At 50.2% G+C, this 19,237-nt stretch overlaps 1 protein-coding gene across 1 annotated transcript; it reads left to right on the top strand.

The window, feature by feature from the left end:
- The first annotated feature begins 65 nt into the window (after nucleotides 1–65).
- On the top strand, nucleotides 66–18,750 carry AKAP8 (A-kinase anchoring protein 8). Its single transcript, XM_070416272.1, has 14 exons — nucleotides 66–172; nucleotides 2,543–2,581; nucleotides 4,846–4,878; nucleotides 5,392–5,668; nucleotides 6,111–6,609; nucleotides 7,322–7,451; nucleotides 7,700–7,746; nucleotides 8,852–8,885; nucleotides 10,766–10,850; nucleotides 13,605–13,746; nucleotides 14,078–14,171; nucleotides 14,617–14,747; nucleotides 15,836–15,931; nucleotides 17,256–18,750. The coding sequence occupies exons 1-14, from the start codon at nucleotides 154–156 to the stop codon at nucleotides 17,721–17,723; spliced, it is 2,094 nt and encodes a 697-aa protein (XP_070272373.1). The 5' UTR covers nucleotides 66–153; the 3' UTR covers nucleotides 17,724–18,750.
- Nucleotides 18,751–19,237: the final 487 nt, after the last annotated feature.

Genomic DNA, 19,237 nt, shown 5'->3' with positions numbered 1-19,237 from the left:
AGGCGGGCTCACCGTGGAAGTCCGGCAATGGTATTGCGCGGAAGGAGTGACGCGTGTGCCTGGTCTTCCAGTAGCGGGCGGCGGGAGGTACGTCGAGCGCATGCGTCCGTGGCAGCCTAGAAAAAGGGGCTGCTGGCGGGCCGAGCCGAAGACATGGAGCATGGCTACGGAGGTTCGTACGGCAGCGGGTGCAGCGTAGGGAGGGTAGGCGCTTTCCGGGGCAGCCGCCGCTCGGAGGGCCGCAGGGCCAGGGACCACGCCTGAGGTCGGTTCCCGCAGCCCGGTCGTGCGGCGAGGCGGACTGGGCGCGCGCCCGCCGCTCATTGGACTGCGGTGCCGTCGCTCCCGCGGCATTACGTGCGGATTGGATGGCGGTGCCTGAGGAGGCGGGCGGAGTGCGGCGTCCTGACGCTGGGATGGGCTTCAGGGGGCGCCTTGGGCCGTCGGGTCGGTTTCTAACCCTTAGCTTCGGCGGGTCGAACCGCCTTGCTCACCGCGCCGGTGCTCACCGGCCCGCCGACTTCCCCTTCGGAAGACGCCACAAAATGGCGGCGCTGGGGGGCGGAGCCACAGTCGGCGCTCGGGGGGCGCGGAGTCCTCTCCCTGGCGGTCAGGCCTGTCCCGGGATCCGCGGGGCTCGGTGGGGGCCTCCGCGCGGCGCACGTGGCCAGGCGCTCCCGCCCCGGAATGCGCCCGGGTGGCGCGGGGTCGGCGTCCTCCCTGCCAGCTCCGCGGTGTAGCGCGGCCGCACCGGGTGAGGCTTCTGTGAGGCTCAGCCTCGGGGTCAGCCGTGGGTCTGACTCGTGCCGGCCCCGGACGGAACCTGAGGGTCAGATGCTGGGCATTTCCTTGGGCAGAGCTGGAAACCTGATGTGGCCCGGGTGGCGGCGGATGGGTGGCTCTCTTCCAGGGACTCTCTTACGGCGGCCCGGAGGTGCCAGGGCCGCGGGAAAAGGACGTGTGCCCTCTCCCCTTGGGGGTTGCAGGGCCTGTCGCAGGGGGACCTGCCCTTCATCTCCCCGGTCAGTCTCCTCGGAGCCTCTGCTCGGTACTGGAGCCGAGTTTGCCCACTGGGAACAGTTGGGCTGGACCAGGCGCAGATCCCTATCCAAGTATCTGAGGTTCGAGAAGCAGGTGACCTGGTCTTGGGAGCGGCAGCTAGAGAAGACAGTGTCTTGGAAGGGGGCAGCGTGAGCAGGATCCAAGCCGCAGGAATTGCAGAAGCAGAGAGGTTCTGAGGTGCACGGAAGTGTCCCGGGTCCTCAGCCTGACTGGGACTCATTGTTATTTGCCTTCCTGCCAGATTTTCCCGCCAGTAATCCTGTATCATACAGGCCCTTGGCTTGGAGATGCCCCCCCGCCCCCCATCTGCTAAAAACCTTTCAGGCTCGGTCAGATGCTGCAGCTTCCCTGAATCATCCTGTGGGTTTAACACCTGGAGTTACTTCCTAGGACTCACTGAGCCTTGACAGTGCTCCCTGACCGTTTCCTAGCTCCGTGGTCTTGGGCAAGTGACTTAGCTTCTCAAGCCTTTACAACAAGAAAAACAGTACCTGTCTCAAGGGGCGTCATGAAGTTATGTGAGTGGCACGTGCCCCAGAGTGAAGCAGTCGGTGCCCTGCAGTTGGTCCCGTGCTGTCAGAACCGCACTCTGCCTTCTCTGCACAGCTATGGAAGCTGCATGGTGTGGGGAGAGGGTGCCTTGCGGAGGGCAAACTTCAGTGTGACTTTGGGTCAGAGACCCTAACCAGAGCCTTAGCTCCCTGGGCTCTGAACGGCATTCTGTGAAGCTGGCTAATGTGTGCTCAGTGCCTGTTGTGCGTCAGCACACAGTAGGCAGTCAGCTAGTGGTTTGGGTTGCTCAGGTAAGGGAGATCAGTTACATTCTTGCTTTATAAAGGTGAAGTCATTTGACGGGTGTAAACAGCTGCCTGTGGACAGCTCTGTGCCACATGCAGGCTCATGGAGATGAAGAGGGGCCAGACAGATGCTATATTGGGGTCTGGAGGGACAGAGGAGCGACCAGAGGGGAGCACAGTCTGATTCTTGGGGGCAGGATGAGGCCCTGGGACTTGAAGGTGCCCCGGAGCATTGGAGGGTTCAAAGCCATATGGAAGCGAGACCTAGAGTGGCACAGTTGTGTCCAAGTGATGGGCACTTATGGGTGCTTGGTTGGTGAGCCAAGGAGGGGAACGGAGGAGTCCTAATGATGGGCTAGCTGGTGGCTCTTCCTGTGTCATCCTCAGGTGTGGGTTGAGGCTTAGGCCAAGGTTCCTCGGCAAGTGACAGGCAGAGCTGGCTCAAGGCCCCTTTCCCACCCCTCTTTTTTCTGCTTTGACCTCTGGCAGGTGGAGTGTGATGATGCAATCAGCCAGCTGTGAGAGGACCCTTAGGGAGGCAGCGTTGTGGTTATGCTGCCCTCTTGTAAGCCTGGCACTGAACTCCTTTGAGGATATCCCTTTAGGTTCTTCAGAGCCAAGTCCAAAGCACCTGTTGCTGGTGTGACACATAGGATCCTAATTCACAGGTCTTCTGTTCACAGGCTATGGGGCATGGAGTGCTGGACCCACCAACACCCAGGGTAGGTGGAACCTGCTTTGTGGGAGGCATGGGCTCCCGGGACCCCCACTCCAGGCACCAGACTGACAGCTGTTCCCGAGGCTGCACCCGGAGACAGTGGCCTGTAGCCTGGAGAGGCACACAGAGGGTGGGGTGGAGCCCAGGGGCCAGGAAACCTTTCTGTAAAGGGCCAGAGAGTAAATGTTTGGGCTTTGTAGGCTCCGTGATCCCTGTAGGACAGAAGACACCATAGACAACTTAGAAACAGATGGACAAGTCTGTTCCAGTAATACTGACGGAAGGACACTGAGGTTCTCGCACCATATGACTTTTCATGTATCACAGAGTAGTCCGTTTCAGCAGTCTGTTATTTTAATCTAAGTAAATAGCTGAGTGTATAATCAGAGACTTTTTTTTTTTTTAATCCTCACTGGAAGAGTGAAGAAAGAGAAACATCAATTAGTTATGTGCCCTGACAGGGAGCATGGGTGGAACCTGAGACCCTCCAGTGCACAGGCCGACCCTCGAACCACTGAGCACACCTCCCAGGGCTATCAGATACTTTTTTAATTAATGGACTTTATTTCTTTTTTTTAATATATTTTACTGATTTTTTACAGAGAGGAAGGGAGAGTTTTTTTTTTTTTTTTTTTTTTAATATATTTTATTGATTTTTTACAGAGAGGAAGGGAGAGAGATAGAGAGTTAGAAACATCGATGAGAGAGAAACATCGACCAGCTGCCTCCTGCACATCTCCTACTGGGGATGTGCCCACAACCCAGGTACATGCCCTTGACCGGAATCGAACCTGGGACCCTTGAGTCCGCAGGCCGACGCTCTATCCACTGAGCCAAACCGGTTTCGGCGAAGGGAGAGTTTTTTATAGAGAGTTAGAAACATCGATTAGAGAGAAACATCGATCAGCTGCCTCCTGCACACCCCCCACTGGGCATATGCCCGCAACCAAGGTACATGCCCCTGACCGGAATCGAACCCGGGACCCTTGAGTCCGAGTCCGCAGGCGGATGCTCTATCCACTGAGCCAAACCAGTCAGGGCTGGACTTTATTTCTTAATATATTTTTATTGATTTCAGAGAGGAAAGGAGAGGGAGAAAGATAGAAACATCAATGAGAAAAAAACATCGATGATCGGCTGCCTCCTGCACGCCCCCTACTGGGGATCAAGCCTTCATGTGTCCCAGCTGGGAATTGAACCTGTGACCTCTTGGTTCATAGGTCAATGCTCAACCACTGAGCCATGCCAGCTGGGCTGGACTTTATTTCTTAGTAGCTTTAGATTTATAAGATTAAGCAGGTAGTATGTAGAGTTTCATACACTCAACCTTACCTTCACCTCTACACAGTTATTCCTAGCATTTTGTGTTAGCAGGATACATTTATTACAATTAACAAGCCAATGTTTGATACACTGTTATTAACTGTAATCTATAGCTTACATTGATACTTACTCTGTAGTATATAGTTCTATGGGTTTTGACAAGTGTATAAATGATGTGTATCACATCATGAAATATTCTTTTGATTTTTTTTTTTTTTTTTTCTTCCTCAACCATTTAAAAATGTGGTTGGCTATACAACAGCTGGTAGTGGGCTAGGTTTGGCCTGGGGCCTGTTGGCTGAACCCTGCTCTGGAGTCCAGATCATGGCACTAAGTGCATTTGACCAAAATGTGCTCTAATTAATGAGCTTTTTTGCGGCATCGTCCAGGAATTTGGACAATGGCATCCTTTGTTTTCTGAGCCTGGGATTTGCCCCTATTACTGTTGGGAGGGTCACTTCTCTGCCCATCACCGAGTGTCCCAGGAAGAGGCCTTCCATGTCACTCAGACACATATGTCCTCTTGCTCAGTTGAGTTAGGGACATGGTTTTCCACTGTGCACTCTCCATGTTTTTGGCAGTGCCTGAGCTCTGGCTCCTAGTGAGTGCTGGCACTTTAGAAGGGCTCTGCCTGGGGACGTGGCCCACACTGGATGAGCTTCTGGGGAGGGCTGCAGCGTCCTTTCCCTTGCTTTGATGCGGAGACCGGGCTTGCCTAGGAGGGAAGCCCTGATTATCTTAGCTGAGTGCTCTGGAAGAAGTGAGTTTCATAGTTCCTGGCCTTAGTAGGCAGCCACAGGTGCCTCCCAGAGTGCTGCCATAGCACCTGTAGCCCTGGCCCGGGGATAGGGGAGTGAGGTGACAACTGTCCAATATCGGGTGTGGGTTGTCTTAGGAGCCTTCGTTCTGCAAGCAAAGCTCTTGTGTGTTCTTGTTTCCTCTAAGGTGCATATGGAACTGGTGTGGCCAGCTGGCAAGGTAGGCCCTTCTGGGGGTCAGTGGGTGGACACGAGGGTCTCTGGTCAGCCATCCAGAGGAGCTGGGATGCGGGAACCCCCATCTCCCTTCCCAGCTGTGCTTATAGCTCTCCTGAAGGCCTGCATGCTGGGCCTGAGGTGCTGAGGAGGCCTCGCGGGGAACTTGCAGGGGATTGTGGTTGTGTTCTGGGAGCGATATCTCTATGGTGGATCTGTCAATAGCCCAACTGCCACTCTGGGCTCTCAGCCACCTCTGTCTTTGGATGGGAAGCAAGTCTTAGGATCTGACACCGAAAATCTACTCAGAATTGAGGTCCTAGCTCCACCCTCCTCCTGATGCCTCTATGAGCTATACAAAGGCAATGTGGTGCGCAGTGTGGGTGATGCAAGCAGCACTTGGTCCCATGACCCTCTTCCTTCCCTAATGGCAGTGGGTACTCCTCTATAGACATGTCCTCCCTGGGCTGGCTTTGTGGCGGCTGAGGTCTGACTTGCCTCTTCTTCCCTTTGGCAGGTTATGAAAACTACAATTATTATGGTGCCCAGAACACCAGCGTCACCACAGCAGCAACCTACAGCTACGGCCCAGCCTCCTGGGAAGCCACCAAGGCTGGTGATGGCCTGGCGCCTGGGGGCCCTGCCATACATATGGCTTCTTATGGCCCCGAGCCATGCACTGACAATTCTGACTCGCTCATTGCCAAGATCAACCAACGTCTAGACATGATGTCCAAGGAAGGAGGCAGGGGTGGGAGCAGCACCGGTGGGGAGGGCATGCAGGACCGGGAGAGGTAATTACACACCTGATCCCTTCCCTGGGGATCCAAACATCAAGCTTTCCAGGGAGTGGGCACCTGCTCTCCCAGGAATGCTCTTCCCCGGTCCCTCCTGAGCATGGGTAGATGAGTTGGGCCTTTGTTGGGATAGAGGCATTGTAATTGGACTTGCTGCTTTCCTCAGTGGCGGGGTTTAGAGCATGGCTGTGGTTAAACTATACCAGACTCCTGATTTTGCACCAGGAGCTTAACAACCTCCCTGTTCTGTGGCCAATGGCTTGTGCCCACATTCATCAGTGTTTGGAGGGGAGGATTGGTCTGTTTCGCCTCCAGGCATTTAGGAGGGGCACGTGGTGGTTTGGTTTGCTTTCCTGTTCTGAGTGTAGGGAGGTCAGCTTTGCAGGAGGTGTAGAGATCGGACCCAGAGCATGTAGTCATGGTTGTGCTTTCTTTGCAGTTCCTTCCGCTTCCAGTCATTTGACTCCTACGACTCCAGGCCTTGTCTGCCTGAGCACAATCCCTACCGTCCCAGCTATAGCTACAACTATGACTTTGACCTGGGACCTGACCGCAATGGTGGCTTTGGCAGTCAGTACAGTGACTGTCGGGACCCTGCCCGGGAGCCCCGCTCACTCGATGGCTTCATGCGGGGCCGGGATCAGGGCCGCTTTCAGGACCGGAGCAACGCTGGCACCTTTATGCGCACTGACCCCTTCATGACATCAGCGGCCTCCTCCCAACCACTGTCTGCTCCCTGGACAGAAATGAACTACGTGGGTGGACGGGGCCTGGGGGGCCCCTCTCCCAGCAGGCCCCCACCTTCCCTCTTCTCCCAGTCCATGGCCCCCCAGTCCATGGCCCCCAACTATGGAGTGATGGGCATGCAGGGGGCTGGAGGTTATGACAACTCCTTGCCCTACAGATGTGGCCAGTCACAGACCCGGATGAGGGATCGGGTAAGTCCTTGCAAAGTTCTACCCTGCCTGCCTTGCTTTTCTTTTTAAACAGCTTTATTGAGGTAAAATTTAGAGATTGTAGGATTCACTCATTTTTACGTGTATAATTTGACTTTTAGTAAAAATGTATAGACTTGTGCAATCTTCACCACCGTCTAATTTTTGAACATTTCTGTCAACCCAGAAAGAAACTCTGTCATTAGCAGTCACTCCATATTTTCTCCCCCAGTCCCTGGCAACCACTAACACCTTTCTGTGCATGGATTTGCCTGTTTTGGTTATAACACATGAATACAATATGTGTCCTTTTGTGTTTAGCTTTTTAACTTCAGCATAACGGTTGTGGGGGGTTAAGCTATGTTGTCTTTCTTTGCCTTCTGAAAAGACCTTGTCTATCTTTGTTCTCTGATCTTACCCTCTTTATTCTTCATTCCCCTGGGGCAGTGGTCGGCAAACTCATTAGTCAACAGAGCCAAATATCAACAGTACAACGATTGAAATTTCTTCTGAGAGCCAAATTTTTTAAACTTAAACTATATAGGTAGGTACATTGTTATTAACTTAATTAGGGTACTCCTAAGGCTTAGGAAGAGCCACACTCAAGGGGCCAAAGAGCCGCGTGTGGCTCGCGAGCTGCTGTTTGCCGACCACGGCCCTGGGGTATCTTAATGGCCCGGGGAGGTGGTACATCTGGATGTGCTTGTGTCTGTAGCCCAGGTGGAGAGGGTTTGACCGCTGCGGCCCAGATGGCATGGGCAGGAAACGGAAGCAGTTGCAAATCTATGATGAGCCGGATGCCAAACAGGCCCGGGCTGACAGCGAAGGAGATTTTTCCGAAAATGGTACGCCCTGGGGGTGGGATACTGAGTTTTCAGTGGGTATAAGATGAGTCCGTTGCATGCTTAGTGCCTTGCCTGCCTGTCCGTACAGTGGACACCCAGGAACTCAAGGGTGCTGTGTGTCACCCAAACTCCCACAGTCCCCACTGTGGTCAGGATAAGCGTCGTCACTCTGGACAGTGAGCTTGGGAGGGTGAAAACCGGGCCACTGCTGAGGGGCTAACTTTTCCAATTACTTTTGTGTCTGGTAGATGATGGAGCTGGTGACTTCCGGTCAGGAGATGAAGAATTCAGGGGAGTAAGTCCACCTTCACTGGTCAATCTCCTTTGTCTCTAGTGCAGGGTTTCTTCCTTCTTCCTCACAGAGACAGGCACTGCTGCTATGGTAGACTCGCAGCTAGAGTGTTCCACCTGTAACAATCCTTGCTTTCCTGAAAAAAATTCCCAGCCCTCCTGCCCCACTCCCAGCCGTTCCTGTGTCCTTATAGTAATGTGCCCAGCTGCACACGTGGTAAGTGCAGTGGCTTTGCAGGTTGAGGCTTCCAAACGTACTGAAGACTTGCAGCTTCACGCGGGTGCTGGGCTGCACCCATGTCACTCATTCCTTCCAACCAGTCGTGGTAGACAGGTGTTCAAGGTCGGCTCCTAGCATGAGGACCTGGCGAGTGAACCTTTGCCACCCACTGTAAATTCTGATCCAGTTCTAGGCAGGGCCCTAGATCTGTGTGTATGAAGGCTTTGCACAGATGCGTCTAATGGTCAGGCCGGTTGGCGGAAGATGGGAGAAGTTGGGTACAGTGAGTTTTCAGCTTTTCTGAGGGTCTTGTCCCATGTTTTGCTTCAGTCTTGAGTCTAGGAATCACTGTGTACTTGCTGATTGGTAATTTAATCTTTGGCTTCATGCCTAAGAAATGGACTCCCTTTCCATTTTCACTTAGATGGTCATTTTTATCCACACCTAATTTTTTACAACCTTTGGTAAATACAAATAAATGGCTGGGAAACTTGGTAAAACCCATTTCCAATAAAGAGCAGTGGAAGTAGCATCCTACAAATCAGGGTTTCTTGACATACAGTTTATGAATGGGCTCCTGGCATTCCCATGTGCAGAGCTGTGCAGGTGTACATTGCCAGAGGCCGTACTTTAGCTTTAGAAAGCTGAAAGAAGGTCAGTGTCTTTAATGAAAAAGCAAAACAGATTAGTCATCACAGAATCCCAGAAGGCAACCAGTAGTGACAGGATACACCTGGGCTCTGTCCCATAGCCCTGGACCTTGTCTAGCACCTTGTGACTAGGTTCCTGGTGGCACAGCAACCACCAGGTAGTGGCAGGGGGAGCTAGGCTGGTGTGGAGAGTTCTGGAAACCACCTCACTGCCCCACTTCGTGTGTGTGCTTTTTCAGGAGGACGAATTCTTGGACTCCGGGAGGCAGAGAGGTAGGCATTGCCCATTGTCCCTTTGAACTTTCCTGCATCTGCCCAGCTGTCCTGCACTCACTGCCCAACACTCAGCTGAGCTGGGTTTCTGAGCAAGCCTGGAGCCTGGATGGAGGGGATGATGGCTCAGGGCAGAAGAGGGGCTGTGATTACTGGGCGAGCTTTGGCCATGGCACTCACCCCAAGACTTTGCTCCATTGTAAATGCAGGCTAAGGAGGGACGGGGCAGCTCACCTGTGGGTGGTGTCTGCAGCAGCTTGAGGGGTCATGAAGGGAATCTCAGAAATGCGAGAGAGAAAGAAAAGGTGCCCTCCAGCTGTCTTCTCTGTTACCCTGGTCCATGCAGGTCCCTGTACTGTTCTCCTGGGCTTCGTTATCTCCACAGTTCCTTCGATTGCCAGCCGAGGCCATGGAGCTGCCTCAGCCTTCATGGTGGGATTGCTGGCAACTGCAGCACATTGCTGCATGGGACAGAGTTTGGACACCTGCCTGGATTGGGGGCTGAGGGAAGGGGGAGGCCTGTCAGGAACACCCAGACCCAGATGCCCTAGCGGCAGGCATTGCTCACTGCTCAGCAGGCCCCGTCACTTCCAGTGCCAGAGACTTAAGGGTACAAATTTAGTGGCAAAAGCAAAGCCAAATTAAACCTCTTGGGGTGAGGAGGGGGCAGGGAGAAGCAGCCTGGGACATGGTGGCCTTGAGCTTACCCAAAAGCTACTTTTCCTATTCCCGTGGGTCTTGTAGCTGGTTTTCCCCAAGAATCACAGGCTGGTTCTGCTCCCGTCAATTCTGAAGGCCCCTGGCTTAGCAGCTGCTGCTTCCCTTATGTGTTCAGGTTTAGCCAACCCCCTGAGGTCTTCTCACTCTGTTTATTTATTGAAGCGATCATGTCTGTAGCATGGGACCACACAACACTGAGCAGCTCGTGCAGCGGGGAAATGCTAAAGCAAAGGTGACATGTTTATTGCGTGCAGGTCCTGCTACCCACCCTGGATGGCTTTGCTATTAAACAGCAGTAATAGTTTCAGGCAGTGACCTCTTGCCAAAAATCCCACACGCCCTTTTGAGAGGCTTCTGAGCAGCGTACGCCGGTCGCCATCTTCGTGGGACAGTCTCGTGACTGGCATCAGGGGTAGGGGTTACAGTTCAGATGCTTATCCAACCTTTTTTCAGTGTCTGGCCCTGCTCTGAGCCACGGTAACCTGACCTGGCCTCACGCTGGGACACTGGGCTGGCCCCAGGAGATGGATGGAGGACCGACAGGTCTCTTCCTACTTCTCTTTCTAGGATTGCTTCCCAGATAGCCCTGGGAAAGCCCTAGAGTGACAGTTTTCATGAGTGGAAGATAGAGTTCGGGCCAGCAAGGACTGACAGACCTGCTGAGGCCCTAGTTCAGAGGAGGCCTACGGGATGGTTGTCCTGGTCCACCCAGAGGTGGGACGGGGAGGTAGAACAGCTTTATTTTCTGAGGCTTCTAGCTGCTGCCTCTTTACCTAGGAAGAACTACTCTCTTAACTGATGTTGGGAGAAGACTCACTCATAAGGCAGTGGATTGGAAACGTAGGATAGGGAAGAACAGAGATCAGGTGGGCCTCAGTGTGAGTGGGATGGGTGGGCCGTGTCCCTGGCCCATCCCAGCCTTATTAGGCCATGGGGGGAGTGAGGTGTCTCCCCTGGGAACGCCCCAGGGCTCTCATCCAAGCTCATACGTGGGAGCCTTTGACAGTCCCTTGGTGCCTCAGGGTGTCCTGACCCTGCCGTGTGTGGAGGCTGCAGCAGGGCACAGGGCGCAGTGGCCGAGCTGCAGCCCCATCAAGGCCCTGGTGCTTAGCTCCTCTGTGGGCTCTGCAGAGGGTCTTGAAGGGATTTCTCTGTTGCAGAGAAGGATGACGAGGATGATGAAGTGAAGAAGAGGAAGGAAAAGCAAAGGAGAAGAGACAGGTTGCGAGACCGAGCAGCTGACAGGTGAGATGGCAGGTCAGCTGGACCTGGGCACTGTCAAGGCTCTTCTAAGCTCGTTGGTTCTTACTCTGTGATGCGGGCAGAGCCTGGTTTGAGCTGACTCCAGGTGTCTGTGGGAAGGCCTAGTCAGAGTGGTGGGAGACAAAACTTGAGAAACACGAATGGAATCATATTCTTGCCAGAGGTCCCTGTGGCCCTCATGTGCCCACCCAGACGTTCTATTACCCTTTTCCATACCCCTGGGGAGTTTCCTTGTTCCCTGGTCTGTGTCTGTCATCCAAACAACTGATGTTCATCAAGCAGAGCTGCTAAGGAGGTGACGTGGTGCGTTGTCCCAAACCAGACTCCAAATCTGGAGTTTGATTTACCAATTATACGTGTATCAACATTACCTTTTGTGCCGAGCTAGCTCAGCCAAGGGTTCGCAAGCCTGAGTGAGGGCGGTGAAGGGATGAAGAAATAACAGACAAAGAGAACAAGCTGGGTCTAGGTGGATCTTCCTGTGCCTGGCTGAGGCCACAGAGAGATCCAGAGGCCAGCTGAGCCTTTATTTTCCTGTGCAAACAAGGTAGTGGTCACCATAGTTACAGTGTTCTTGTGAGTTTCACTTGTTTTGGCAGCACTTGCTGCCCTCCTGTAGCCCATTAGCTTCCCAAGAAGGATCTAGGAAGCATCATAAGGTCAAGCCTAATTATGCTAAGAGGACTGTGCCCTTTAAGCTGGGACTTGTTTGTGGTTTTGCCAACAGGTCAGTCGGAGGCTTAACCCTATAGCCGTGCCCTACAACCTTTAAATAGAAAAGCACAAAAATGCAAAGCCCAAAGAGTGTTGGTGTGACCACACCGTGTACTTCTCTCCCTGTTCAGTGGTTATGTGGCTGCTGACTAGAAAAGTAAACCACTGGTGGCCACGGGAGCTCTTGGTTGCCAAGGTCTTAACCACACATGGCTGTTCCTCTGTGCACAGGTTCTCTTAAGGCTCACCTGGTGCAAAGAATACTCACCAAAAGGGCTAACAGAGACAGGAACTAAAATGTAGGAGCTTTCAGGTGTCACAAGAATTCATCAAAACCCTTGTAAAGGCCTAGCTTGTTGCGCAGTGGTTAGAACATCGGCCCTTAGACTAGAGGGTCTTGGGCTCGATTCTGGGCAAGACTCCATCCTGGCCCCAGTTGGGGCACATGTGAGAGGCAACCAATCGATGTGTCTCTCTCACATTGATGTTTCTGTCTCTATCTCTCCCTTCCCTTCGACTCTCTCTAAAAATAAAAATAGAAAAAATATCCTCAGATGAGAATTAACAACAACAAAAAATCCTCGTTAAATAGATGAGTAAATAGGTGATGAGTAAATAGATTTGATCTATTTACGTGCCACATGAGAACTTAGATGACATTTTTTAAAAATCTTTAAATCCTGCCCTAGTGATGGTTCTAGAGCAGGGGTGGGCAAACTTTTTGACTCGAGGGCCACAATGGGTTCTTAAACTGGACGGGAGGGCCGGAACAAAAGCATGGATGGAGTGTTTGTGTGAACTAATATAAATTCAAAGTAAACATCATTACATAAAAAGGTACAGTCTTTTTTTTTTTTTTTTTTTTTTTTTTAGTTTTATTCATTTCAAACGGGCCGGATCCGGCCCGTGGGCCGTAGTTTGCCCACGGCTGGGATAGAGCAATTATCAATTGTTGGAGCAGTTATTACAGAGGAGGCGGAGATACAGCCAGGAAACCTGTTTCTTTCTAATAGTTCTGCACATAGAGCCTGGGTGACTTTTCCTTTTCACTCCTCTGTTAGGGTATCTACAAAAGCTTGTGGCACTTGCCTAGAGATCCAAGCCAGGTGCTAGAGGTCAGCAGAATCTGGCGTTGGCAGAGGAGTCCTGAGTGCCACATGGCCTGTGTTCTTACCACAAAAGATCCAGAGGCCCTTGGGCAAAGCCAAGGGAAGCAGCACTCCACTGTGGTGGTATGCAGGTCTGCAGGCCACTCTCTCATCACCTTATAGCATGATTGCATTTGTGAGACTTTGAAATCACATGACAAAGAAACGTTAGTTTTTATCCATGAATTTGACGTAACGTGCCTTTACGTCGAACCCTGTCAGAGAATTTTTCTTAGGTCGTGTCAATTTTTTTTTTTTAATCCTCACTGGAGGATGACATGCTTAGAGAGAGGAGAGAGAGAGACATTGATGTGAGAGAAACATCGATTAGTTGCCTTCCGCACATGCTCTGACTGGGAATTGAACCCGAAACCCAGGTATGTACTCTGACCTGGAATTGAACCGGCTACCTAAAATTGAGTCACGTAAGTCCTTTGGGCCAAAAAGACTGGTATAGTAGTAAATTGCTACACAAATCATTTTCCTGAATACTTTCAAGATTGTAGTCCCAGTCCTTGAAAGAAAACTGCTATTTTTTTTAACTGTTTTATATATATATATAAATTGATTGATTGATATCAGAGAGGAAGGGATAGGGGGAGAGAGAAACAGTGATGAGAGAGAATCACTGATCAGCTGCTTCCTGTGTGTCCCTGACTGGGAATCAAACTGTGACCTACTCGTTCATGGGTCGACACTCAACCACTAACCACTGAACCACACCAGCTGGGCAGGAAACGGCTATTCTTGACTCCCCATGAGAAGTCCGAAGTCTTGGTTCAGAAACTGCTTTCCCATTTTTGTTTCAGTTCTAACCAGAAATGAACTCGTTATCCCTGCATCACTGTTCTTGCTTTTTGTCTTCCTCCTCCAGGATTCAATTTGCCTGTTCTGTGTGCAAATTTCGTAGCTTTGAAGATGAAGAAATCCAGAAGCATCTGCAAAGCAAATTTCACAAAGAGACACTGCGGTTTATAAGTACCAAACTGCCTGACAAGACGGTGGAGTTCCTTCAGGTGAAGCACACTTGGCCTCTATGACAGTTGACAGTGCTTCCCACTGACCCTACAGGTGTCAGATCCCTCACAGGGGAAGGGAAGGGAAATAAGGTCTAAACTTGGTAAAGGTTTCTATTTCCAGAATAACAGTTGGTCTGGTCCCCATGTCAGGAATAACTGAGCTCCAACCATGGTAGTTCCCATTAGTTCTGCCCACGGAGCTGCCTGGCTGTCATCCGATAGGGACTGGGCAGACACTCCTGGTGAGCTGCCTCTACTGCAGTTGAGAAATACCCACACGTGCTATCCTCTCCTGGTTTCAGTTGGTGCTGTCTCTCAACCCCTTTAGGAATATATTGTAAACAGGAATAAGAAGATTGAGAAGCGACGTCAGGAACTGATGGAGAAGGAAAGCACAAAACCAAAACCAGATCCTTTCAAAGGTGAGTTGTGATCCTAGGGGGCGTGCTGTTCTGCATGGCACTAAGGCACATGATTCAGTGCAAAGCCAGCACAGGGCTGCTGGGGATGGAACGGGAAGACCCATGGGAGGGGCACTTAGCAATGGAAACAGGCCCTCCAGTTTGGCCTAATAGATCCCAGCTCTACAGGCAAGTTAACAGTGACATGAAGCACTCTGCAGTTTTTTCCTTCCGGGACTGAAGGAGCAGAAAAGTTGGAAGTAATAATGTCCTGGTGTAGAGGCTGGTGGTTCTGACCCTGCACTCCTGCTGGAAGGCTGATGGCGCCTGTCTCAGATTCTGTCCTCACGGAATCCCTAGAGAGGGCCGCAGGGAGAAAATGCGGGCCTCGTTGGGGGCTGGAGGGGGTGGGGAGCATTACATGCATGCTGTCCCAGATCCCGTATGACTTGGATTTCATCAACAGGGATTGGCCAAGAGCACTTCTTCAAGAAGATCGAGGCTGCTCACTGCTTGGCTTGCGACATGCTGATCCCTGCGCAGCACCAGCTCCTCCAACGGCACCTGCACTCTGTGGATCACAATCACAATCGCCGGGTGAGCCCCTCCTGATGCTGGCTGAGGGACCAGCCTTCCCGGGCTTCTAGTGGAGGTTTCAGAACCTTCTGTGTCTTAGGAGGAATGCTAACATCTTTAGGGGCTCTTGCCATATCCCATCAAGCCTGCCACTTCATCAATTGATTGTATGATGCCCCCTAGTTTCTGTGAAAATGTGTTGCTTAGAATTGATTTAATACATAGTTGAAATTGTCCTGGTTTGAGAGTGTTCCCTGTAAACCACACAAATCAATTCCACATTTGCTGAAAAACTAGATTTTCTATAAACTGAGGCCAAAGGCCATTCAGAGCAGAGTGGCCTGGGAGACCCATTTGGTCCTTACTAGCTTATGGGGCCTGAGGCTAAAAATTCAGTTCGGGTCAGCAAATTTTTCTGTAAAGGGTCAAATTGTAAATATTTTCAGCTTTGCAGGCCATAAGGTCTCTGTCCAAGTCTGGTGTTGGTGGGCAAAAGCAGCCACAGATCAGATAGTAAGTGAAAGAATGGGTGTGGCTGCACTTGACCCTCTGGCTGTAGCTTGCTGATCCCCGAGTTAACATCTCTGTTCTTAGTTTACCCAGTGATGAAATGGAGCCCTCAGTACTTGCCTGCCCATCTCCCCATTTTTTGTTTGTTTGTGTGCTTTTTTAATTTTAGAGAGAAAGAGGAAGGCGGGGGTGGGGGAAGGAGAGAGAAGTAGTGATTTGTTGTTCTACTGATTTATGCATTCGTTGGTTGCTTCTTACAGCACAACCTCGGCATATCAGGATGGTGCTCTAACCAACTGGGCTACGTGGCCAGGGCTCCCCACCTCCCAGTTGCATTAAAGAGCAGCCAAAAGCACTGTATAAACAAGCGATTATTGTATGTGTGTCAAGCTGTTTTTGAGCTTTCATAGTTTTGCTATTGAACTTATTATGAAGTTAATATAACTCAAAACTGAAAAGAAAAAAGCTTACTCCTTTCCCTACTTAGTTTACAAAGCTTCTAATCTATAAATGAACAACTTGATGTAGCCTGGCTGGTGTGTTCTCTTGCTCCTGTATATGTGTCATTTTTGAAAACCTATGTGTGGTTCCCTTTGCAGTTGGCTGCTGAACAGTTCAAGAAAACAAGTCTCCATGTGGCTAAGAGTGTTTTGAACAACAGACATATAGTGAAGATGCTGGAAAAATACCTCAAGGTTAGGAGTCCAATGGATGGGAAAAGTTTTCGAAATGGAGAAAGAACTATGAGTGTGGAACTGTATCTCGAGTGCAGTGCTTAGGATTTCTGAGTCTTTTGAGGAACTGGGGGATGTTGGAATGTATCGGGCTTGGGAGTTCCACAACTGGATTTCCCGAGTCCGAGTGCGTGCTTGGGAACTCTGGGATGTGGTTCTGCTCGATTAATCTGTACAATAGTGTTGATTCTCTACATGAGAAACCTTGACTATCCATAAAATACTGAGCAAATGATGGTGAGATGCTTAAAAAGAAACATATCCAAGGTAGATAATTGTCCAAGAAAGAAGCTAAAATGAGGTTTTGCTGGCAGATCCAACTGAATAAAATGAAGGATCAAGGCGCAGGGAAGAGCCAGAGGTGCCTCAGCCACTGAGCCATAGTGACAGGAGCCGAGTAACAAAAAGTCCCAAAGAAGGGTGCCTGGGAGAGAAGTTGGAAGAGCCCCCCTGGTTCCTCCTTGGGAAGCCCGTTTCCTAAATGCTCAGTCCCATGACTTTAACTTCTAAGGCTGGTAGCTAAGCTGTAGCATAGCCTGGCTAGGACCTGTTTGCCCTCCTCTCAGTTATTAAATGGTTCAATACCGAAGGGGTGGGGTTCGATTCCCCGTCAAGGGCGTGTACCTGAGTTGTTCCCCACCTGGTCTGGGTGCCTGCGGAAGGCAGCCTGTCGATGTCTCTCTCACGTTGATGGTTTTCCCTCTCCTCCCTTCCCCCTCTCCCCATCTCCCCCCTCCTCTCCTCTTACCTCCTCCCTCTTTTTCTCTCTCTCCCTCCCTTCCTCCCTTCCATTCTGAAAGCAATGGAAAAAATATCCTCAGGTGAGGATTAACCAAAAGGAAAAAAGTACAAAATAGTTCTAGTGAAGCTTTCCGGAGATGTCTTTTCTGCATCTGTAGGCTGAGATCCTTTAGGGTTAACTCACCTGGTGTAGTTTAAACTGTTTCTCTTGCCCTGTCCAGTGTGGCTCAGTTGGATGGAGCATTGTCCCATGCACTGAAAAGTCATGGGTTCAGTTACTGGTTAGGGCACATGCTTAGGTTACGGGTTTGATCCCCGGTAGGGGCGCATATGGGAGGCAGCCCATCAGTGTAGCTCTCTCACATGGATGTTTCTGTCTCTCTCCCTCTCCCTCCTTCCCTCTCTAAAATAATAAATAAACGAATCAAGTATTTCTCTTATTGACTGCTTATCATGGAAATACGAGCTTCCACCCAGCAACCTGGGTCTGCTTCCCCTCGTTTGAACAGTTCTTTAGACCACTGACCTGTTTCTTCTTGGCCAGGGTGAAGACCCTTTCACCAATGAAGCCGTTGATCCAGAAATCGAAGGAGTTGACAATTTAGGAGGTGATGATAAGGAAGAGACACCTGAGGAGGTGGCCGAAGAAGTGTTAGCTGAGGTGATTACAGCAGCAGTGAAGGCAGTAGAGGGGGAAGGAGTGCCCACTCCAAAAAGTATTGAAACACTGGCTGAAGGGGAAAGCCCCGTGGACACTGCAGAGGCTACCAGTGGTCCCCATCCTGAACAGCCGCTGGAAGCAGGCACACACTGTGGAATGGCATCCGGGAAGGGGAACGCTGAAGCAGAGGCCGGAAGTGAGGAGGCCCAGGCTGGAAATAAGGCTGCAGAGGCTGAAGGCGAAGCAGAGGCAAAAGGCACTGTAACCATCACTGTTCCGGCCCCAGCTGCCACAGAAGCTGAAGAGGAACAAACTGATGCAGAGTCCAAAGATGTTACTCCCACAGAGTGATCCTCCTTTCCCTGTTTCAAGGGATGTGTTATATGATGCGTTGATCTTTCTTCTTTGATTTGTAAGTAGTACTAGGGTGTGTGTTACTGGAATATGCTGAAAACATTTTGGTGAAGAGACCCAGCTATTTCCTTCAGAAAAACGTACCTCATGGGCTTGTCTTAGAGCTGTGTGGCTTTCCGCCTTGGTTTGGAAGCTACAGAAGTACATTCCCCCAAGCAGCTGTGACCTTCCTATACTGCAGTTGGAATAATAAGAGTTGGGCGATTAGATTTTGATACTTTGCTTGTTAAGATTGCCCTTCCTTTATTATTATTTTGTCTGGGAGCAGCTCATTATTACTAGGATATATCTTACTTTATAAAGATTTGTTTTTTTAAGTTTAAAAATTTGCTTTGGCTTTAGTTTTTGACCTCTGCGTTTATAGCTCACTGAATGGGGCATGATTCTCACAAGATGTAGCAGAATCTTGTTAATGTGATGCTGGTCCTGTCACATCAGTGACCTCTGACAACTGCACCACTGGAGGCACACCCAGTGGCCCCTTAAGACAGGACACTTTGCCTAGGGCACTGTTTCCCAGTCTTTAATCCTTGGAGAATTACCTTCAGAATTGATCTCATGTGTTCCACCTCTGCATTACTTCAGGGGTTTTTCTTTCAATCAAGTTACTTCCTCTTAAATACATTTAAAAAGAAAACTTGATGTCCCTCCCATGAATGGAAAACCAATATAAATTGCCACAGATAAAATGCTATCTGTAAAAAATGAATAAAATGAAGTAAACATTTCGTTTTAAATACTCTTCCTTTGGAGGTTCCCGAGTCTGAGAAAGGAAAGGCAGCATGTGTTAAAGTGTAGCAAGCACTGGTTACATGTTCATATAACCAAAAGAATTGGAAGAGATCTACCTTTTGAAATGATATTGCTGGGTCTACGTCCCTGTAAACTTTTGAACTGTCACATTTGAGGACACATTGGCCAGTGGGAAATTATTTTGAAAGGTAATAAAAATATTTGATGAGCATCTACTGTGTACCAGGTGCTAATTCATGATAAAAATAAGATATGAGCACTGCTCTCAAGGAGCCTTACTAGAGATGTGAGATGAATATTTATGAAAAAGTCTATATTAGAACTTAATAAACTGTTCAGTAAGCAAGAAAATGGTGCCTCTGAATTGTCTCTGCTCATTTCTTACTGCACAGATTCAACTTACTGCTCATTATTTCTTAGTCACAGGTTCAACAAGGCCTTTGAAGCTTATCCTCTTGAGGCAAAAATTGTTGGTGACGTTGAAAATTAATAGTCTGGCCCTAACTGGTTTGGCTCAGTGGATAGAGCATCGGCCTGAGGACTCAAGGGTCCTGGGTTCAATTTCGGTCAAGGGCATGTACCTTGGTTGTGGGCACATCCCCAGTGGGGAGTGTGCAGGAGGCGACTGATCAATGTTTCTCATTAACGTTTCTATAACACTCTATCCCTCTCCTTTCCTCTCTGTAAAAAATAAAATA

Source organism: Myotis yumanensis, unplaced genomic scaffold, assembly GCF_028538775.1.
Source record: "Myotis yumanensis isolate MYYU_CA2020_CCGP unplaced genomic scaffold, mMyoYum1.0.hap1 SCAF_5, whole genome shotgun sequence".
NCBI lineage: Eukaryota > Metazoa > Chordata > Mammalia > Chiroptera > Vespertilionidae > Myotis > Myotis yumanensis.
This window is presented reverse-complemented; position numbering and strand designations above follow the sequence as displayed.

Coding starts and splice junctions, on each gene's coding strand:
- AKAP8 (XM_070416272.1), top strand. Junction 7,452..7,699: donor AGGAGATTTTTCCGAAAATG/GTACGCCCTGGG, acceptor TGTGTCTGGTAG/ATGATGGAGCTGGTGACTTC. Junction 8,886..10,765: donor GGACTCCGGGAGGCAGAGAG/GTAGGCATTGCC, acceptor TCTCTGTTGCAG/AGAAGGATGACGAGGATGAT.